General features: G+C 34.9%; 1 protein-coding gene across 4 annotated transcripts in view; it reads left to right on the forward strand.

The window, feature by feature from the left end:
* The window catches only part of PRKN (parkin RBR E3 ubiquitin protein ligase), a 779,628-nt gene that overhangs the window by 224,213 nt on the left and 531,232 nt on the right, over positions 1-24,183 (forward strand). For all 4 annotated transcript variants that reach the window (XM_084514657.1, XM_084514659.1, XM_084514660.1 and 1 more), the window contains exon 3: positions 18,048-18,288. In XM_084514657.1, the coding sequence (XP_084370783.1) occupies positions 18,048-18,288 (241 nt within the window). The remainder of the gene's footprint in view (positions 1-18,047; positions 18,289-24,183) is intronic.

A 24,183-nucleotide genomic window follows, 5' to 3' on the forward strand; every position in this document is an offset into this window, starting at 1 on the left:
CAGATTGGATTTGGATTGTGCCACCTAGAAGATGATCAAAAGATCTAGAGCAATATCTGTGTGTGTTAGTAGATGGTGAATGTATGCCAGCTAAATCTGGTCTGACGCTTTACTTTGATTCACTTTCCTGTATGGCTTGGGAACAGGACACATCCTATTTAGCCCCAGGAGGCATTTAGATTTTGTGAGACCACTTCAGGCTCCAGAGAGGCATGCATATAAGGAAGAACAGCTAAGTCAGCTGATGTTACTGTAAAAACAAACATAATTTATGGTGCTATGCATCTGTGTGGTGACTACAGCTGCTCTTGGGTTGCCTTATGACATGTACGTAAACAAGCATACAGAACAAATCAGTTTATCCTTGGGCTAAAGCCATGTGTCCTCGACACAAGAATGCATCCACATACTGTGGGCATGATTATGTTTGAGCGCAAGGAAGGGCTTGTGCCCAGGTATGACATTCAAAATAGTCTCTTACAGTTTCCATGGGCAGAAGTATTAAAGCTGACATTCCCTTAGAGAATATTGTGAATTTCTGATGTGCTCCCACCTATATCTCTCCTCCTTTCAGTTCCCTTCTCCATCACACATGGTGTTTACATAAATCCTGTAAGTATAAAGCAATGTCTAGTAGCTCAAGGATTTACTAGATTTGGCTCTGTATTTTCTGAACTGCATTTATTATGCATGAGCACAAGGGCTAGATTATTGTGTTTTTAAAATCAGGAGGCCTAGCATGCTTTAATCTTCTAAGTTTGTTTTGTTTATTTAGTATTCATTAACTGATAATAGATTACCACATAAGATGTCATATCAGTTTTGGGAAAGTCACAGGGAGCATAGGGAACTGCAATTATACATTGTATGACACATAAAAAAATATATAAGGGCATCACATTGTGGATCATGGTGACATAATTAAAGAACTAAAAACACTTGACATAACAAATTAAGACACCCAGCTGGTATAATGCAAAGCACAATCAGTGACTAGAAATACCTTTCAAAAAGCAGAACACCCTCCTGTTTCCTCTTCAGCTACTGTTGAAGATAATTTACAGGTTCTCAGTCACTGGACTATAAGTTTTAGTCTTGTTTTGTAAAGAAAGAAAGCTATTTGTTACTGCACTACTTTTGCACACCCATCAACCACCTATCTGTGTCTTATATTAACTTTCTAAACCGATGGGCAATATCAGCCAGACTTGATGGGTAAGTAAGAATCTCAGGGATGAAAAAATCTGTGCAATATTCCTGAAAATCCATATTTCAGCAAAGGAGAAAAACAAAAACAAGTAAATGTCCCCACTGAGGAGAGGACAGGCAGACCTCAGCTGCCATTCACTTTTCCTGGCAACAGGAGCAGCCACTCAGTTTGTGCAGCTCTGAGGCAACCACGCTGTATTCTGCCAACTGGTGGGGTCAGAGGATGTGTGAGGGTGTTCAGAGAAATGCAGCGAGATCTTTGGATGTGGTGGTGACCTGACAGTGTTGCAAACAGATGGAGAAATCCATCACAGGAAAGCACAGGGAAATCGTATTTGTTAAAGCAGGATCAGTGGGATGTGAAAACAAAATCCTTAGGAAATCAGGCTTTATTCATTCTTCTCTACATGGCACAGGCTGGCTTGCTTGCTGCATTCATTGTGTTTTTGGGAGAGAAAAAGACAACAACAACCAAAAAAAAATGGTTCAGCAGTTCCTTCATAACTTAAGCTTTTAAAAAGATTTTAGAGACCAAAATAATCAAAATGATAATTGATATTGTGAAGTATGAAAAATATAGTTCAGAACCAGATTCTTTTCTTGTAACATTAAAGTTCACATAATAGAGTTTAGCCAACTGCATGTTGGCTCTTTTACTCTGGATATGTGGAGGTATGACCCTCTTTGCTGCTACTAAAGTATGTGACCACTGTTTTATGTGCATCTACGTTCAATTCCATTTATATATGTGCAGCAAAAGACAAACAGCTTTGTCTTTTGTTGGACAAAGTTTATTAAATGATCTGTTGTTTTGTTTTTGTTTTTGTGTTTTTTTTTTTTTTTTTTTTTTTTTTTTTTTTTTTCAGGTCTCTACAGTGTCCTGAGTAAAACAGATAAATTTGCAATTACTGCTGTCTTATCAGTTTCAAACACAAACAGGAAGGTCTCCATCAAAGTCAGATTATTTTTAGCTCTCCTTCATACAAGCATTAAAAATTTCTTGGAAAAAGGAATATTAACACATTTGTGTGGACATGCACACATTTTCCTTCTTTGTAACTATCAGGCACAGTGGAATCATTACATATCTGTCTGTTATTTGGAGCTCTGCAGGGTCACAATACATCCTTCAGATTTACTTCTTATTTCCCAATCAATGGAGATGCATCTACAGTCAAGTGTAAAATGATATTCATGTAACTTCCACCAAGAAAGGGAAAAAAAAAAGTAAAAGAACAACAAAGGGGAGAGAGAAGATTTTCTTATAAGACTGAAATCAGAACAAGATTGCTTTTGATAAAAGATTGATGAAGAACCATTCATTGCTTGCAGGAGAAAACATTTGTGAAAACAATTTATATTTGAAGCTTTTGCTAAGACATGAAAAAATCATTTTAATATTTATTACTTATTGCAAAACTGATAGGCAGCTTTTGCATGATGAGGTCATGAAATACGAGATTGGTTCAGGCAAACTCATTACTTCTATCCCCTTCTTTTTCTGTTTTGATATTAGTCTGCCTCTCTCCAACTTTATGTGTAATTTTTCTGTCATCTTTTATGAAATACTTGGATGCCCATCTGGTATGAGAGTAGGCATAAAAATAACTTTCAGAGCAAAGAGTGCCTAACTTAACACACTAAGAGTCAGTATTTGTAAACCACATTAGAGATAAACTCAGTAAGATCAATCCTCTTCTATAGATTTGTGTTAAATTACTTTGACTGGTGCCAGGGCAGGCTGCCCTATTTAGGAGTTTTTTCAATCCATGAAATAGACCCAAAGGGTTCAAATCAATAAAAGAAATTACTTATGTAAGTATTTCTGCAACATTCTTGTAGAATTCTTGTGTCATGTGGGATTTGATTTTATGTCTAATTTAAAAAAATGGGAAAATGAATATAAAATGCAAGAAGAGGATTCCACGAAGCAGAGGTGCATCATCCATTAATGTTACACCCCATGGTTTTACTGTTCAGTCATTTGCATTGCATATGCTGCCATATTTCTTACTACTTTGGGGATTTTTTTTCTGGCACATTGCAGGGCTACTACAATGATCTTGTAGGTCAGATGAGCTTGAGGTCGGATCAGAATACTGTCTGCAGTGGGACTTGTTAGCCGTAAACAATCATTGGTACCACAGAAAACTTTTCTATAAGAGGAGATCCTGAAAGACTTGAACTGCTTGCATGAGGGAGAAAAATGGTAAAGGGACATGATAAACATATATAGAAGAACAGTTGTGAAGGGAATGTAGATGAGAATTTTTTATTTGGCTGTTTCTGTGGGCATGATGTAGAGGGAGTTTATAGCACGACTGGTGTGGTTTAAGGACAAACATAGTTACAGCTATTAGAAGACTCAAGACAGTAGGATTCCTAGAGGTTTTGAGTTGTTATAAAAGTATATATCTGTCTAAGAATAATAAAAATATCTCAAACAACTAGAAGATGAACGAATCTTCCCACTAACATCACTAACATTACAGAAGCTAGGTAAAAATAAATAAATAAATCTTCCATAGGCATTTTTTGCTGGAACTGCCTTCAGCAGTTACTTATAATTTTCCCTTGAAGCCATTGACAGTGAGCTAGATAAACCTATACAGGTGATCCAGTGTGGAAGTTCCTCTCTTCTCATCAAGTTATTATTACAAAGCATGGCAGTTCTTTGATTGACCTCTGTGGCATTATCCTCCTATTCCCTGCTGCCCCCAAATTATTTCTGCCAAAGTATAATATTTCTGTGTTCTTTAACATTACAAAAAACAACACTAAGCAATAAGATGTTTTCTGTTTTTTTTTTTCTTGTTGTTTTTTTGTTTGTTTGTTTGTTTGTTTTTTCTTACAGTTAAAATCTCTGTACAGTGAAAATTGTTGCACTTGATATGAGGAGAAGGTGTTGGAAGACTGTTTTGCAGCTCAGAGGAAAAAAAAACATCTCACAGGATGTTAGAAATTTATGAAAGTAATTAATGATGTTTTACTGAATACTAGATTAAATATTAGCTTGAAAAGCTATGTAAATGTCCTGAGTGCAAGGAACAGCTGCCCCTGGGCTTCAAACATTTGCATATGTTCATTCATTTAGAGAAACCTTCAAGTGTAACTTAAATATGTGTAACTATGTTTTCATCTCTATCACTCGCTGATTTCTGCAGCTTGTTGGGAACCAATTGAAATTATTATTACTATTATTTATTTATTATTATTTTTTTAATCATGAGAAGTCAGTTTTTAATAGTAAATTGTGTCATTTTATCTTTGTGAGTATATCAGCACTCTATGTATATCTGGTGCATCAGTGTTTGTACTGAGCCAAGCTAAGATGAGTCTGTTTGATAATCATTTTAGTTTTGCACATGTCCTGGATGGGAGATTCTGGCAGAGGATTCCTAATCCCACTATGTCTCTATTGTGCCACAGCTTCTGAAATGTTGACATATTAAGACTAATGCAAACATTGAACAGCATTTTTTGTTAAGATTTTAGAAAATAATATGGGAAATACACATTTATCCATTTATTATTCATTTATTATTTGCTTTTTTTTACCCCCCCCCCTTTTTTTTTTTTTTTTTCCTTATTAAAAATGGGGGAATTGTCACTGGTCACTGCTGTCAGAAAATGACAGCAGAGTTTTGCAAGTATGATAGTCTCATCTTTAGGAACACTGAATCCCTATAATGAAATTTGTATAATCTTTCAGGATCATACAGAAACAAGCAAGTGTTTTAGATACAAAGATTTACAGAGCAAAATTCTACAGTTTTTATGAGTGCCCTTTGGCTGCATCTTTAAAGGTGAAAAATAACAACAATTTTCTATGTAGAAAAGTTCCAACAGGAATATAAACTATGGCAAATTAATAAAGAAAATGAAGTCAGATGCAATTAGGTTATACCTAATTAATACCTAGGATTTGCCATGTGAGTTGTAATTTTGCATTAATTTTTACAGAACATGCTCCTTTTAAAGAGTGGTATTAATGTAAATGTTTTACCTGTATGCTCAGATGATCACAGACAGTTGAATTTCCAAGCTCACAATGACCACTCCGCTGTGTCCATGTCCCATGCTCCTCCACCTTCTGAACTAGCACTTGTTAGCATAACTCTCCATGATAGTTATGGTAGAGGTGTCCCAGCTCTTAGCTGGGAGGATGGGTGTGCATAATTTTGTGTGGAGGGAGGCAGACCCAATGCAGGTACATGCCTGTGCTCAAAGTGTAGCTGTGGTCAAGGGACTGCCTATGGCATGAGGATCAGCAGTCTCTGGTCCTAAAATCCCACATGTGACTCGTTGGCCAGGCAAGAGGTTGGAAGTGCATGTAGTAAGGTGACAAAGGACTTGTCTGTTTTGCCTGGGTGGCTGCCTTGCCCCAGAATGGTTCTGGTGAGGGGCATTCAGAAACCAGGGGCCATGGGCAGTCTGAATTTGCACTACAGGTACCGTACATGGTACATCCTTGGAGGTACTTCGCAGTACTGTGAATGAGCGATCAACCACTGGAGCTTTGGCACTTCCACCATTTGCAGTCATAAACCAATATTGCATAGGTTCTTTCTTCCAGAATCAAGATGAATCGCAATGACGAGTTCTCTATTTATTTCGAACTCACAAAATTGATTTGTTGTTTTATAGTAAAGAAAACTATAGCACAAGTGGTAATTCTATTTCTATATTAAACTACCACATTTCGTCTCTCAAACTGAATTAGGGATTTCATGCATTGTCAACACAGGACAGTGAAGCCCTTTGTGTATCTTAAAGTCAAAAGGGGTGGTTTCCAAGTTTATTCCCATTAGGTTGCTAATATGGTTCAAACTTCATTTCCAGTGTTCACATCTGGGAACGACTGTGGTTTAGCTTGCACCAATTAAATGTGGGTCTCTGTACTGACTGACAACAAGAATGCCAATTAGTGCTTTAATCTGATACTTTTTAGAGCAGTACATGCTATTAAAGTAAGAACAGTTTATTTCCTATATTTCTACAAGCCAGTCATATTCACACAGCAGTAGCTAAAGTCAGCAAGAGCAGCAGTTCGGCTCTGGGTGCTAGCTGTATTCTGTTTTGCTCTTTTTTTACAGAGGGGCATTTCAGTGTTCCTTCCTAAGTCCATGCTAGGATCATAAGCTCATATTTCTCATGGCCCTTTTTGTCATTTTCAAAAAAAAAAAAAAAAAAAAAAAAGTCTAAGATCATAATCCTATAAACCTCCTGAACCACCACAAAACAGGATCTAATGCTAAATTCTTATGTACTCAGTCCAACCCTGGTCAGCCAGTCAGTGGAGACACGTTGTGATAGGGAGATAAAAGCTTGTTGGGTGCAGATGCCTTCCTGATTTAGCATCTCCATGCAAGCAAACAGGACCAACCCCTCCTACTTCATTTAAGTAATATGAATACTGACAGTAGCACATATACCACAGTTTTCAATGTTAGAAAATGAGTTCCAGGTTAAATAATGCAGCCAGAATAAAATCTAGAAATAGTAGCAATAAAAAGGGTTTCTAATGTTTTAAAATGCAAACAAAATAGAACTTGTTTTCGTGGTTCCAAAAAATTGATGAAAGCTTTTGCCTTTGCATCATGCTTTAATGGAGAAACAACTTTGACCCCTTCAGACAGTAAATGAATTACAGTCTCAAGGGTACTTGTGCAACAAGCATTGTCATCATCTCCCAGTTGTCTAAATTTTTTTTTTTTTTTTTTTTTTTTTTTTTTTTTCTGTGTGCCAGATTAACTCAGTTTATACAGTGATCAAGATGGTTTTCAGATAACCTGTACCTTGGGCTCTCTAGGTCCTCTTAGACCTGTTAGCAATGTTGGCACAGATGACTTCAACCTCTTTCAAAATGTACAAGTGCCCTAAAGCAGCTTGCATTTACAGGAATAGAAGAAAAAAAAAAAAAAAAAAAAAAAAAAGTTGAAGTAGAGGAATTGTTGCTGGTACAGATTATTTACCCAAAAGCTTGAGAGGTATAGACCATCTGGAGTACAGCTAGTACTAGAACCCAGGTGAACTTAGTTTAAGTCATTTACCTGAATTTAAAAATACATCTTTCCATGCATTTTAGAGATAAAATATGCAATGTATTATTGACATTTGCAGAATAAAAACTATCTACCTGCCACCCCTGGTGTTTAACTTACACAAGTATCTCATTGTTGAATAAAAGAAATTACTTCCCTTGGTAGAAACACAGGAAAGCTCCCAGATCCTATCCTATCCTATCCTCCCTATCCAAGCAAACCCACCTATCCCTCTTTCCTCTGCATCTTTTCTGTTTTAAAATCCAATGTTAGCCTGTTTGAAGCAAGGGAGACAATTTAGCCTATTCTTGTAAGGGTTTCAGTTTTACAACCTGTTAATTGCAGCCATCCATCTCTAGCATCATTTGAGTGCATGCTGATAAAAATGTGACTATAAGCTCCACATCCCTCTTAGCTATGTGCTTCTAAACAGGTATATCACTGAATTCACTTCAGCTCTTTTCCCACTCAAGGCGTAGAGGATAAAGACAAATGAAGAAAACAAAGCAAAACAAAAAACATAGAAATGTGCTTGTCATTAGCATGAATGTTCTCAGTAACTTTTTGAGAGGGACCTCAGCTGAGACTGGATGAGATCAAAGAGCTTTAGGAAGCTGAAAATGTAGCCTTAGCACCACAAGTTACAGTGTTGATCCTTGCAGGGATAAGAACAATGTTGGCTCTTCTCAGTGAGATGAAAGCTCCAGAACTGTTACACTGGTCCCTGGATGAAGTCACAAAGTATTCTCACACCATGAAACAGTAATTAACAAAAAGATGTGCACCTCACCATTGGAATACCCATCCACTATGATAAAAGGAGTGCTAAAAGACAGGGATGATGCTTGCTGTGTTCTGACATGACAGTCCTTTTCACAGAAAGCTAGAAGCCTTGCTGGTAGTCTCTATGCTTTTTCATATTGAAGTGTGGCAGTCAATGGCTTTGTATAGTTCTCCTCTCTCTCTTCTTTTTTTCCTTTTATTTTGTGGTTGAATTACCTGTTTTTCAGCTTTAAAATTTCTGTCTGTGCTGTAGAACAGAAATGGTTTCCAAGTCCAGTGTTATAAGGCTTGATTCCCATTGCTAAGGTAGATTCACAGGAGTTTATATGCTTTCTTGGCACAACCATTAAAAAGACAATTGTTTTAAAAATAATACATTTATTAAAAACTATTTTTAGTGGATCTAACTAGGCAAACCAGGTCTGAACCTCTGAAGAAACTATTATGATGATTTTACTAGACACATCAGTAGAAAAAAAATTCTTAAGAATTGCTGTAAAACCTGTCAAATCTTCACCTGGTAAGAAAAAATGGTCAAACACAGAAGGGTTTTGTTCTGCACAGAAGGCAAAATACATTTACTAATCTTCATTTAGTCATTATACAGTACCTTTATTTGTTTCCTTCAGTCTCAATTTATAATCCTCAATAAATATAATGTTCTGCAAATCACTGCACAAAAGTCTGTGACTTACCAGTTGTTTTGTGCATCAATTTTAATAAAAAATAATACTTTTTAATTATGGAAATACCTTGCTCTCATATAACATGAAATGGGTCTGCTGATGCCTTTGGTTGGAGCCTAGAATTAGGCAATTATGGTGTGTTTACACTACTGTTTTAGTTTGAAAGTGAATTAACTTGGTGGCTTTTGAATGAAATTAAGCAGGCAGATGAATTTCAGGACCTACTGCATCCCAGTTGCAAAAGAGCATACAGTCAATAAGGTAAGACCAGAGGTTATCTAAACTAAAACAAAACTAGAAACAACCTGCCCCAAAACCTACCTCTCCCTCCCTCCCCATCTGTAGGTCAGATGCTCATTACCAAGTGTTTTGCTGTAGAGAGCAGATTCTTTCTGCTGGCCTGCATTACTTGCTGATACAGATGTAACCTGAGGAATTTTTGCATCCTTGGTACAACTGAATTTCACAGCACATGTCCCTTCCCCAAAAATGCTCAGAAATTTATGTTTGTCTTGCATGTGTTTTCAGAATCTTGATCTGAATCCAAATTTAAAAATTTCTCATCCACGTGAAAAGATCTGAATATTCCAGATTTTTTGGACGTTCAAAGTAAGAGTTAGAACTCATCTGTGACATATCTATAAAAAGCATGTGATATGTTGCAAACTGAATGTATGCAGAAGAGAGATGGCAATGATATGAAATGTCTTCAAATTAATTTTCAAGAACCATGTTTGTCTTAATAATTTGGATACTAAACTTCCCTATCATAGCAGATGATATATCACTGAAGATTTCTATCTTAAAATTGAATGGCCTCAAGGGGAAATAGATTTATTTTTTTTTCAAGGTAAGGATAAAAGCACTCTCCTAAGGCACGTTTTATCTTTTTCATGGGTCATTATTCTCTTGTTCTGATGTTCAAAAACATCTTTCATCTGTGACTCAACAGGGCTTTCTTACCTCCCTTTTACAGTGGCAAACTTAATATACAGGTTGGTTATTTAACAGAATGAGTCTGAATTCACACGTTTCATATTTTCCATTTATGCTAGTCCTTTTTTTAAAAAACAAAACAAAAACATGCAGATTGCTTAAAAGTAAAACAAAAAAAAATCTCATTTTACAGCAATTTTAATTCTTTATATCTTTTTAGTATTCATCTTGTCTTCTGTGCTTATTGTTGTGCTTATTGTTGTTTGTGTTAGTTGGTGTTCTTCAAGGGATCAACTTGTTGCATACAAGCAGTTTCTAATACGGCATATTTCTTACAGCTTGAAATGGTGAAGAATATATAAGATAACAATTTTGTAACATACCAAATTATACTTCTATTCCCAGCCTCTTCTACCATAAAGTAAAATCCAGTTAGCTGTCAGCTGTTCTGCTAGACTTTTTGCACTCCATAGATTTTCTGGCAATGTCCAGCAGATTTGTTTATCCTGCTTAATAGGCAGGATATCTGCTAGAAGTCAACTCTAGGACCATTCTCACCTGCCATAGTAACATTAGGACTACAACCAAGCCTTCTGGTAAAATCAGGGAAAGCTCTGGAAAATATTTGATTTCTTGTGCATGGTTATACTAGTGGGTTAAAAAGTTACGAAGTAAACCTGCACAGGATGTCCACTGGGCTTTATTTATGGCTGATCCCATAGCTCTAACTGATGAAGAGTTGTATACACGGGGATAAGTAGAAGACTCAAGTGCTCTTTGGTTACAATGAATACCAGACACTGGCCATAAAACATGAGAAAGATGGCTGTGAATGACTAGTTGAAGTAATTGAAATACATCTTTATAGCTTATTAAACGTAGGCAATAAATTCATATGAAATTTTACTTTCCACCGTACAGTCATAACTATATATATTAATTTTTCCAGTGCACTTTGGAGAAGGAAATTTCCCAAATTCCTTTGTGTAGCCCAATAGCTGCCACAAAAGTCTCCAGTTCAGTGTGAGGGACAACTGAGCTCTCTAGAAGATTTTCAAAGTGACTCTGTACTTTTTCAGACACGATTTATGTCTCATTTATGTCTTGGATAATTTGGCCTCCCATGATTAGGTGTCAGTGTGAGACCACTTTTATGCTTATACCTTGCAAGCTCACTAATGCTTTCCTTAATGTACATGCCAACTGAAAACAGAAAAGTGTTGCTAGATTGGCAGCTTCTACCTGGCTGACAGCTTGTGAAAAGTTAAAATGATTTAAAGGGAAGAGGAGTTAAGAATTAAAATTTACATTATTCAAACATGTAGTCCACAGTCTTGAGTCTATTCTGCATCCTGCAGTCTGCTAGTTGTGCTGGGTTATGATTATTATTTTATTTTTTTCTGAACTAAGTACCTATTGCCATCATTTAACCCAGAAAAAAAGTGTCCAAAATGTAATTAATGAAAGCATTTTACAATATACACTTGTTAATTCTTCTTTTTTTGGTGTGGCCTGACAAGAAATTAGGGCGATGGAAAAGATTGTCCAAGCCTTGTAAATAATGAGCCTTCCTATTTTAATATTTACATGTAGGTAACATATGAAGATGACACCTTTACAGAGTCTAAGTTCTGTCAGGTAGTTCACTGCTAAATGTAATATATAATGACGTTCAATCAACTGCATTTATGAGGAAAGCAAACAGTCACAAAAACTTGAATGTATTCATTTTTAATGTAGTATCATAAACTTTTCATTGATCAGTTACTTTCTATACAGATATTAAAATACACTGCAGTTTTACCTGCTGTTTTTAGCACACAGTACATGAAATTACTAGAACAAAAAAAAAAATTGTTACTTTACTGAGGAGAAAAATGTCACCTGAATTTAGTGTTCATTTTACTGTTTTTCTTTTCTGTTTTGTATCAGTGTGATATGTTTTTAATGTCACTGTTGAGATACTAACAGCTTCCTAAACATAACATGAAAAAGTTTGGCCACCTTCTATGCCTTTTACAGATCATTAACGGGAACTTTAAAGGTAGTTACAGTAAACTTAGTGCATATTTTTAATGTTGCAAACTGTCTGAAATGTTGCCTATAAAATATTTTTACTTAGTTTAAGCATTATTTTTTCATTTGGGAATTTGTGCTAGAAGGTCTATATTCAAGAATAGTTGCAGCATTAATAATGTCGTGGTATTAGTAATGCCCTTTGCAAACAGTGGTACAGCACTGTGAAGGTCCTATGTTATGTACAAAATATAATAATCCTGCAAAGTTGCTAACTAGAATTATGTCTGTGTTCCTTCCATTGAGTCACAACATTAACATTAAATTTTGTGTCTTATAATATGAGAAAGATAGAAATGAAACATAAAGTGATCCTTAAGTCAAAAGAGAGAGGGAATTCAACTTTAAATTTAGTTTGAGGAAGTTTAAGAATGATGGGTTAAATATTTCTGGCAAATGATTAACTCATTAAGGAACTAGTCAGTATAAAATTTTAAGATCTTCACTTCCCTTCAAAGAGTCATTCAGAACAGAAACTTTGTAGTATATGACCTATTATTTTATAATTTGTCAATCAAAGGATTTTATGTTTTATAAAGTCCAATCAAGGCTTCCTGCTACACAGAGGGGCAATTAGCTGGGGGAGCTGTATTAAATCACTATCTCCCTGTCTATTCCCTGTTGTCCAACTTGCATTGTTATGTTCGCTAAAATAATGCAACTTATTTTAAATGTGTATGAAGTAACCCTTTTTTGTGTAACACTACATACAAAAGTACCTGAGAGAAGCTAAGAAGCAAGCTTCAAGAAGAGGAATTTTCCACATTGATATTCAAAACAATGATATAATTTATGGTTTTAAGTGAATGCCTCGGGACTTAGGACCATCTTCTCTCCTCACAAAGTCTAGATGGAGTTTCTTCCATTCACCTGGCACTTGCAGATGTGAGAGAAACAGTCTTTACAGAGGTCTTCAGAAAGTTCAGTCTCAGGGAAGAGAAAACATGAGAGAGAAACCAATATATGTCAGTATTGCTCCTATGCTTGCAGTTTGCACTAGTCCTGAATTATCAGTTGGTAAGCACAATCAGGACTGTGACAACTTTACAGAACTTGAATTTTTCTGGAAGGAAGGTAATAGGATGGCCCCGATTTGTTACACAGGAGCATTTTCCTGAATTCCACTAAACTTAATTTGGTTATGCAAAAATAATTATCTTGCCTTCATCATTCTCAAACAGTAAGAAGCAGATTCTGTGTCTTAATTATAGTACCTTAACATCGGATTAGGTCTTTCTAAATGAGAAGTATTTTATTTATTTTATTTTATTTTATTTTATTTTATTTTATTTTATTTTATTTTATTTTATTTTATTTTATTTTTAATGCTGTTATGTCTGTGTTTTAGGATGAAAGTTTCAGAGTCTTTACAGTGTCAAATTAGCACAATTCTGAAGGCATTATACTTCATCAGTGTGGGTCACTTTATCAGTCACTAAATATGATAATTTTTTATTTTTTTATTTTTTGGGGGGGGGTGGTGGTCCTTTGGAAACCCAGGAGTTGATCTTGATGATCCTTGTGGGTCCCTTCCAACTTGGATATTCTATGATTCTATGATTCTGCTGAGTGAAGGGTTTTCTGCCTTTTCATTACATTTATTTGAATATGTGGTACTTTGAGCAATACATCTATTTTTCCTTCTATTTTGAAGCGTTGTTTAGCACCCACAATATTATAAATACTAAACAAGTACAGTGAAGTATAACTCTGAAAACATTTAAAAGGTGAACTCAAGTCAATTATAGATATATTCCATAGCATCATAAAATAGCAAGTAGTTTCAGATTGCTGGAATTTAAACACTAAGTGGTCTGTGTGATTTAGGCCCAGTGGTGCACTGGCTTTTTTCACCCACTCCATGTGGAGCAATACTCAGTTCACTGCTACTCAGCAGACAGAATTCACACAAATAGATGGCAATATCAGATTAGGGTGTTGATTTGCTACATTATTTTAATAGAGTCATTATTTTTCCCTTCATGTTTCCCCTTGCTGTGACCTGCTGTAAGGTTCTCTGAGCCCAAAAGCTTGTTTAGTTTTTATTCCTTTATCAACTAGTTAAATAAAAGATGTTAAGTCTTCTTGCAATTTTTGCTTCCTATTTCTTAGGCCATCATGGCTCAAAAGATTGTGAATATTAAATCTATCTATCTATATATATATATTTTTTTTGCATAATCTCAATTTTGAAATGCATTAATATTTAAGCTTTTGCTCCCTACGTAATAAATATATATATATATATATTATTTTTTTTCAGTTGTTTTCATCAGATTTGAGTCATTTGATCTGAGGTTGGGGGATATAAATTGTATTTTTATCCTTCCCACAGATTTCCTTTCCATATCTGCTGCCTTTGAGACTTGTTCTTTGTCTTTGGGTTGTGAGAGGGTTACAGCAACAATACAGTGAGGTCTGGTAGGTTTATTTTTCTGTCTTCTAGGAACTTCATGTGCATTATGCATTTTTTTTTTTTTTCATGTTTAGAAGGTCACATTTAATGTCTCTTTACACTAGCCATGGGAAAAGATTTTTCCAATAAAGTTGTCTTGTCCCCTGCACTTTTACATCGGTCCTATTGCTTTGAAGAGGTATGTTGTGCTATCAGCACTCTGGAGAGCTTTTTTTTTAGTATTTTATTCATTCTGCAGTTTAATTAGACAAAAATGTTCCCCGTACCTTCTCAGCTGATACTGAAATGCAGCACTATTAAGATAAACCCTACCTGGAAAGCCAGCATTTTGATTCCTGTTGATCTTTCCTTTGAGTTTAAAATAAGTTTTCTTGAGAATTTGCCTTGTGTGAATCTCTTGCTGAGTAACATCAGGCAGTCTATCTGCTAAATCTAAATAGGCAGGAATTAGGCAAACTTGTTGATTCCACTCTACAGGCCCAGGGATTCATGGGCAAGGAGGTTGCTCCTCAGATAACAGGAAGAGTTTTAACTGGATTTTAAGTAGTGGAGCTTGAAGAACTGTTTTTTTTTTTTTTCAGTTCATCTTCCACTGGAAAAACAAAACAAAACTAAAAACGCTAGTGGTTAACATGAAATGAAAATATTTCAATATCATTTTCAGGACAAAATTCCGGAAGAAATTTGCCTTTTAAAATTCAAATCCACCTTCAAATTAAAAATATTCTCTTGTCTAGTATTTCTTCAAATTAAAGATTTCAACATTAAAATGCATTGTACTTCAGAAAAGGTAATATGACTTCTCTAGAGGGCTGTGTATTTTTTCAATTGAGAATAGTTCCTTTGGCATTGATATTACTATCAAAAAATGTTGTCAGAAAGATGTCAAGCAGAAATCTGTCAGAACCAGACGATTTCAGGGTTACTGAAACACAGTCGCCTCTTCCCTTTTCATGAGTTAGCTCAGTATTCCCCCATGGCTTTACAGTCAGCCCACAGCTGGCAGCACCAAAGAATATCTTGTTATTCACTCAGGGTGTCCTGATTTAGCCTTGTGAAATTCAACTTGAGAAGTCAGAAAGAGTATGAAAGCAAAATAGTTTGGATGAAAAAAAGTTTCATTTTCCTCTGTTATGAATTCATTTGTCCAAGCTGGACAAAAACCTCCCTCTGCAAAGAAGCAGTCCTTAATACTGGGTTTCATTACTTCTGGATCTTCTCCCTTTGGTCTTATGGAAGTAGATAATTCATAATCTGCAATATATGTATGCCTACAGTATTTTTCTTCAGAGTATGGATTGCAGGCATTAATTTGGATCAACAACTAAGGCAATATCTCTGGAATGATTAATAATAGGTATTCTCAGAAACAATGTTTCCTGAGGCATAAAACAAATACATGAAGAAAATGGAAGTGACATTGACATAAACAATTATACCTTAGATTTGTGTTGTATTAGTAACCTAAGGCAAAATCTAAAAACTTACAGAGATAGCTTGAATTCTGTGGACCTGGCCCATCTGCTGTCCATGAAATGTAGTCTGCCATAAAACATTAATCACCCTATGTCTGGCAACTGTTTGGTGATATTCTTATCCTGATCTCTCTCACTAAGAAAGACAATGAGAAAAAGTAGAAAAAGGCAGGACAGGCTTTGCTTAAGCAAGCTAAACTGCCAGAAAAGATACTCATTAGAACATGGTTTGACTGACTGATAGTTGATAAGGGGTTTTCAAGGTTGCAAGTTTTTATATATACCTATTTCCCTTTGTATTTCCAGCTGTAACTGAACAAACTACTTTGGAGCTCCTCATTCTCTTAGGTTATTAATTTAATTATTAATTTATCATAGGTTATTAATTTCCATACTCTAATATTCTGCAGTATTCTGTGTTGGAGAAGTTTTAGAGTGACAATGGAGTTTTGATTTTGTGTTAATAAATGAAATAAATTTTGTGATAAAATAAATCTAAGTGGATATATCTTAAGTGGATATTATGAAAATGTTAGAGACAACAAGTTGTACATAAAGGAGACCTTTAATGTCAACATAATATTTAAATCTAACAGCTACTTTACTTGAATATTATCTGCAGAGTCCTTGCTCTGAAAAATCTCTACTGGCTGATTACTGCTTCACTAAGGGAAGAGTATGGTATTGAAAATTCAAGTTAAAAAAACAGATTTTCACCTTTTAGAACTGTATTACATAAGAATGAAGAAGTGGAGAGGGAAGCATGGAGTAATAACATACTAGACCGTGTGAAATAAAACCAGTAAACAGAAATTATGAGACTAGGAGATAAAAAGTGATGGAAGAGAAAGTGGGACAGAAAGCTATAAACAGCACTAAAATGTCTGTAGAGGAATCTTTTGCAATTAAATGTGAATGTAATAATTGCAAATACAAACTATTAAAAAGAATCAAAATTATTTTCTAGATATGTAGACAAATGCTTCAATTTTTTTCTTTCTGTTCCTCCAAAATGTATTCTGCTATCTTTCTTGATGTTTCATTGTAGAAATCACCAACCTAATGATGCTGAGAACAGTTAGAAATGTATTTTCTTGAGGGAATTTCAAGCTTATTTCTGTGTAGGTTGACATTTATATGTGGTTCACTCATCACAGTGGAAAATTAGGTTTGGATCACCAGGAGGTATCACCCAAAATAGAATAATTTTTGCTGCAAGATGTGCTGTGGAAGGATCAATGCAAGTCCTTCTTGAAAGCCCCTCATTAATTATAGGTCAACTGAAAGCTCTGCAATTGCTAGTTCTAAAGTAACATTTTGCATTCCTATTCCGTGTTTGGAAAACACCAAGCCAAATGTGACTTCTATCCTGACTTATCATAAATAAACCTTTCATAGGATCCATATTCAGCTTGCTTTTTTCTAAGACATAAGATCTCTAAGGACTGACTAAGAGCCAGAATCGTAGAAGCATGGAATGGTTTGGGTGGGAAGGGACCCAACCCCCTCATTCCAACCCCCTTCCACGGGTAAGGACACCTCCTGCTAGACCAGGTTGCTCAGAGCCCCATCCAGCCTGATCTTGAACACATCCACAGCTTTTCTGGGCAACCTCTTCCAGTGTCTCACCACTATCTGAGTAAAGAATTTTTTACTTATATCTAATAGAAACCTACATTTTATTTTATTTTTATTTTTATTTAGTTTAAAGGCATTACTCCCTGTCCTATCACTATATTCCCTGATAAATAGTCCCTCCCCATAAGTCTCTCTCTGATGAGAACTGAGAAGGAAGAAGCACTTGTGCATATGGCCAGTTGGGCTAATATTTATTGATCTTGTGATTTTACCAGAAAAGACAGGAGCAAACAAGACATCTAAACACAGACTTAGATTGAAAATTACATTAAAGGGAAGAAATAGGTATCGGTTTTCATCAGCAGTATCATCATCCCTGTTTCTGTTTACAAAGACACTTTGGAGAAGCTTGGTCATGAACTCTTTGTGATTGTCAAATTGACCCTAAATTACTATATGAAGACTTTGTATGAACATTATCTGTACAAATGCGTTCTATGTGTTGAATACACGTAGCGCATGATTTAATAGTGTTCTCTCTGGAGTTTTTGCTTTGTGCCAATAAACCAGACTTATTTAGAGCTGTTGGCTCTGGTCCACCATTTCCTTGTTAAATGTTTAGAATTTTTGTAAGTGTTGTGACCCTTTTGCCAATGCAAGTGATCCTAATTCTAGCAATTTACACTTGTCACTTTCCTTTAAACTCCATTACTGCTCACTGAAATTCTACACAAAAAGGCTTAGAGACCATTTAACAAATAACAAGTTGGAGATAGAGGGATTTTGTCCCTAAGCCACAATTGTTTATTTTATTAATTATTGGGGTTTTGGTTTTGTGTTGCAGAATTGTGACCTGACCCAGCAGAGTATCGTTCATATTGTTCAGAGTCCACAGAAGAGCAGTCAGAAGAATGATGAAGCAGAAAATAAGCATGCTGGAGGCATTCTAAAAACCTTGGAAAGAGAATCCGAAAGTCTAACTCGCGTAGATCTCAGTTCTAGCATCCTCCCATCACTGTCTGCAGGGTTGGCTGTTATTCTGGATACTACAAAGCCCAGCATTTCTCTTCCCTCTGAAAAATCAGGTAAATCAGCACTTTGGTACTTTTCAATACACAGACCCAAATTTGTAAGTTTCTTCTCAGTGTGAACACTTGTATACTACAGAGGAAAAAGCATAACATATGGTTTCTTTTAGCTTTTTTTTTTTTTTTTTTTTTTTTTTTTAATGCAGTTATATTAAGAGGTGATAAGCATCTGATGCTTCTTCTAGCAAAATAATTTTGCTTAGTGGATAAACTCAGTGAATTCTTGTGTTCCTGTCTCTAACTTGTAATATGCTAATATTTTTACAAATAAGCTGGAAGAAAAAACAAACCACACACACACACAAACAAAAACAAAAAAGAGGTCTATGAGCAATCAAAAAATAGTCCCTCTAAAATTTCCATAACAGAAGTTTCTGTAACTAGAATACTGGGCAACTTTTACATTGGAAATGTGTTTAATTCCCAATCTGTTGTAATGTTTTCATTCCCGTACACTTTATAAAAAATATTTCTATACAATGGGCTTCCTATTTATAAAAACATAGCTGGCACAAAATATGATGATGATTCATACTGTGGATTTGAATAGTTCTTCGCCCACCAAATTATTATAAAGCATATTTTTTCTTCATTGTGAGCAATCATCTGAGGCACAAGTTAAGTGTCATAAATGGATTGTGCTGTAATATTTAAAATGGTTTTGGAGAGATGTGTCCCAGTCAGAAGGAAATATAAGAATATCCTAGCTACTACTTCGATCTTCCCAGAGTAACGCCCTCCTACACACACAGTCTGACTAACACTTACTGAAAAATGTATTGTCCCCAATGAAGAAACATCGTTCTATGGAATACTAGGCTCTGGTGATTTGTGGTAGTAGTCCATCAAAGATGTCTTTTTGGAAAGAACAATATACAAAATACCCCATATACGTGATGTGGAAGATAATACCAAACATATAGGTCCAGAGAAGTGAAGATAATCTGTAAATATGACACAGAGATACCTCTGTGACTAAACTCGACACAAAAATAGTCATGCTTAACATAACAGCTGCTAAAACTATTAAAATAATTTTTAGAGAATTTTTTAAGTAACTCATGCAGAAAATATACAATTCATGGGAGGGTCAGAGAAGTGCTCCACAACTGACTTGATCAGCCTCTCACTGCCAAGTAATGATGAATGAATGCAGTTTACGAACAAATTAGTGCCCGGCTTAATGATCCATATCTCACATTCTGCATGAATAATGAGATAAAAGGGGTGCATTCCAATTTAAATCTGGTAAGCTGTGGACAGAGTTTCAGGCTGGGCCTACCATCTAAGTCAAGGCAAATGTGTGAGATTCTTAATGCTACTTCTTATTTATTTTTTCACTAAAGTACATTATATTTACATGGACTTAATAATTACGCTTGACTTTACAGAATATTTTATATAGGTGTAAGGCATTTTAAAATTTGCTAATGTAGTACATTTTTCTTGGACTTTACAAATTTGGTGAAGAGAAGTTCCAACTGATAGGCATCTTCTGTTGCAGCAAATATTTTCATAGCAGAATGACAGCTGTGGGAAAAAAAAATAATTTGTAGAGTATATGTGGACTAGTTTTACCTCTGATTAAGTTAAACAGATTTTTTTTTTTGTGATACTGGGAAAAAAAAAAAAAAAAGAAAAGAAAAGAAAAAGAAGAGCCACCTATAATGACTGACGGTTGTGCCTGGAAGGATGTTAGTAACAAGTATTTTTTAAAGGCCTGTTACCTTCTCCTTGGCTTGTTATGACACTCACAATGAATACTTGGCCTTGCCTTTGCTCTGCTCTACCACTTTTGTTCAATATGGAGGATTTTTATGGTTTTGTTGTTATCAGGACTTGGCGTGGGTTAGTTTGTAGTCATAAAATTAATTGAGATAAGGACTAGTCTAGGTTTAAAATGATCCATAAAGAAAATAAATAAATAAATCACAAGTTTTTCAGTCAACTTTACTGTGTAGCAAATATTTGTCTTGACACAACTGTGATGAGTAACAGTCTTGGAAATGAGTGGCTGAGGGCTGCATATGCCCCCACTGCCACTTTCAGTGATACTTATAAAGCTATTCTTTTAGAAGGTGGATGGCTGTTGCAGTGATTTACCTAAAATAGAAACCTATCCAGTAAAACCAAGCATTATCTTTTTCTGTGTGTGATAGATCACACACAATGAATGGAGGGCAAATTTAAACCTACAGTTTAGAGGCAAAGGATTGATTAATTGATTATTATTTAGTCTAACAAGCTACACAACTATTATTTACTTGTAGCAGTAACTGGTAAGAGGCCACATCTATTTCAGAAGTCTAAGGTATTTATGTTTGTTACCACGGGATTCTGACACTATAACCCTTGCCTTGCTTTTGTTTTATTTTGCCCACCTTTGAATTACAAAGACAAAGTTTCTTGCATAACTTTTGCATAATAAAAGCTTCTCTTAGAAGCTTTTTTTTTCAGCTTTTGTGTGAAAAAAATAGTATTTTTCAGGTATTTGAATACATGGAGTTCAAATTGTAGAACTGTATCAGAATCCAGGAGAGAGAATTCTTATTATATTGTACTGCTATTATGTAAGTACACTTATGTAGTATAGGCACTTATGTACTATAAACTGCTGCATTTGATCAGACAAAAGCCCTTATAGCCTGGCATACTGTCTCAGATAAGGGTCATTATCTGAGAACACAACAGGACATCCTCTTCCCTGCTCACACCTCACCTTAGTGGTGAGTAATGAAAGCAAACCTTGATTTGCCTGGAGAACCATCTTATAAATATTGTATTTTTAATGTACAAAACACGTTTGTCTATGAGAAATTCAGAAGCTTGACAGTCCTTAACAGGCTGAAAATAATATAAAAATGGATATAAATAATCAAGGATTTCCATGCTTTCTCTCTTTTCAGACAAAGGTAATAGCAGTGCTTTTTTTTTTTTTTTTTTTTTTTTCCGTCTGCTGAATAAAACCTTGCATGATTTCTAACAAGCATGCAAAAAAATCTCAGGACAGGACTTTCATCCTACTTCACCCTCACCTAATTTAGAATCTGCCCTATATCTCAGACACAGTGCTTTGATAAACAAGATATGAGTAAAAATTAAAAAAAATCCATAATAGTTGCATGTCTGTAAATAAATGAACAGGCCTGAGAAACATTGAATCTGAAAAACATAAGGGCTCATCAGCTGAATATAGGCATGCATCATGATCATGGGTCCAAGAAACAAATGTGGTGTTTGAGTGTATAAACAGGAAACTCTGGGTGGAGTGGGAAGTATGCTTTACCTCTGCTTCTGGCACTTGAATTGCTACAACTGGAATACAATGCACCGTTTTGATGTGTAAACTTCAGGAAAGCTGCTGAAAAAAAACCCTGTTAAATGGTTCAAGGGAAGAGTCACAAGAAAAATACAAAAGGGCAGGTCCTTATTACATGGTATAATCATGTGACATGCATGGGAGTGAAGATCTGATGGCCAGGAAATCTTTGATCTTAGAAGACATTTGTTGGTTTAAGCTTTCTCTGAAACTGAAAGCCGCTTAATATAAATAACACACATGTATTTTAAGTTGCCAGGAAATTAACCACTGATGCAAATTATCCTGGCTTATAATGAATTCTCCATATTTGACCATTTAAAAATAAATACAGGCATTTTGTTTATTTATTTATTTATTTATTTATTTATGTATGTCAAGCAAACTTTTGACCTCAAAAACAAACAAACAAACAAACAAACAAAAACAAATTAGTCTGACAACATTTGTTTTCTGTAAACTTATACTGATGTTGTTATCTACTTAATTCCTGCGTTATTCCATTATAAACGGCTTTATTATTTTGTCTGGATCCATTAAATGTGCTTGTCATTATTCAGCTCTTTCTCTTTACAACTTGTAAATACCACTTATCTGGTCTGTTCCCTAGCATATGCTGGTGTTCTTTAGCTAGCCTTTTAAAAATACTTGCATGCAATTCTTCTCTGTCCCTTTATGTTTCCTTTTTTCACAGAAGAGTAAATAAGCTACTGGTATATATTGACTTAGGTGGGCCAAGCTGTAAATTCTAGCAAAAAGAGCAATTGATTCTCTTCCACCTAGTTAGAAAAATGCTTTGCCAAAACTTAACATTGGTTAAAAACAGTTGTCCTTGCATATAATACAAATACAAGTTAGGGCAGGTAAAAGTCATTAGCAAAACCTCGGTGTTGTTATTATTTAAAAACATGAAGTGATAAACTGTTTTCAGGTCTATGTAAAATCCATTATGTGAAAGACACAGGCAGAAGCTTTTAGAAGGAAAATATAGAACTTAGGGTTTGGGTAGTAAGAACTCTGCATACTTCCAAGAAAAGCTCTGATGAAATAAAAATAAATAAATAAATAAATAACCGAGGGTATTGCTGACAGTATATAAACACTTTTAAAATAGTATTCTGTTGATAGTACATTGACATTTCTGTGCTCTGCAATTGATACTATTTTTTATTATGATTCTTTTAATTAAAAAGCCTAAGTGGATAAATTTTTTTTTGTCTGGTTTGTTTGAAGTAAATGAGCTCCTGAAGTATTTTAAAATTACTTAACATTTTTTTCTAAAATGTACGTCTCCACCTCCCCATTGGCATTAGACTGAATACCCCTAGAATAAGAAGTACAATTGCAGCTTTTTCTTATCCTCTTTCTGAGAATGCCATCAAATGTGAGCGCTGATCCATCCAAAATGGCCTCCGGCACAGCAAGAGCATCTGTATTGATACTCTCAGACATGGAGCTCTGTAAGCATTTAGCAACTGAACTAGACAAAACTAAGACAAGTACAACAATGAACTTACTTTCCCATGACCTAATTTTGCTTTTCTGTGTCAGAAAATGAAATGTCTACAAATTTACTCTTCCTTTAGAAAAAAATAAAAATATTCCTCACATTTCTCTGCTTTCATTTAGCTGCATTTTTAAGTGGGAAATTAATCAGTGTAAAGATTTTTTCCCATGGCATCTTTGTACAAATCATTCATGGATTAATTATAAAATAATCTAATGAATTAAATGTACTTTAGATCCATGGTATTGTAAATCAATAGTTTGAGGAGGGCACTGTTGAATTTGCATTGTGTAATTAGGTCCTTTTTTTTCCAGAGTTATCCAAATCTTATTCTAAAAACAAGTGATCAGAGTACTTCCACCAACCTTTCTTAAATATTTTGAAATATTAATGCACCATTTAAAGGTGGTGACATGGTTCTTAGTGTAGTTCTTTAGACAGACATTCATATGAATAAGATTCATATTGCTGTACAAGAAAAAGCAATAAATTATTTCATTAAAACCAACGTATTGCATATTGTTTCAGTAGGCACTTTTAAATAACTATTTAGGTTACTATGGTATTTTCAGATTTGGTGCTCTTAGAGTTTACTTTTCTATTACGATTAAGCCACTTTTGATGGAAATGAAAATGCATTATGCTGTATATTGTGATTTGGTCTACATTTGATTCAGAGTTTTTAAAATGCATTGTTTTACAAACTTTTAAATATGAAATGCAAAATCAATTTGAGGATCAATCTATATCCTGAAAAGGAAAGGAACTAATTTATTTATTTTAGAAAAGCAGAACAAAGTACTAACTCAGCAATAATGTACTAGTCCTGATTTTGACAAATACTTTCTGGGAAGCATGGCTGCATTTGTCTTCATTACACACTGGGTGAGTATACTGTATGTACAATTCAGTTGAAACTGAGCAGAAATCACTGTGATGGAGTATTTAGAAGACTAACAAATAAGGCAAATTTTAAACTTTAAAAGAAAACTTTAGAGAGTCCATGCATTAACTACTCATTTTGGTTATCTCCAGCACATTGTTAATAATTAGCACCATGCAGTCA

Source organism: Aythya ferina, assembly GCF_964211825.1.
Source record: "Aythya ferina genome assembly, chromosome: 3".
Taxonomy (NCBI): Eukaryota; Metazoa; Chordata; class Aves; order Anseriformes; family Anatidae; genus Aythya; species Aythya ferina.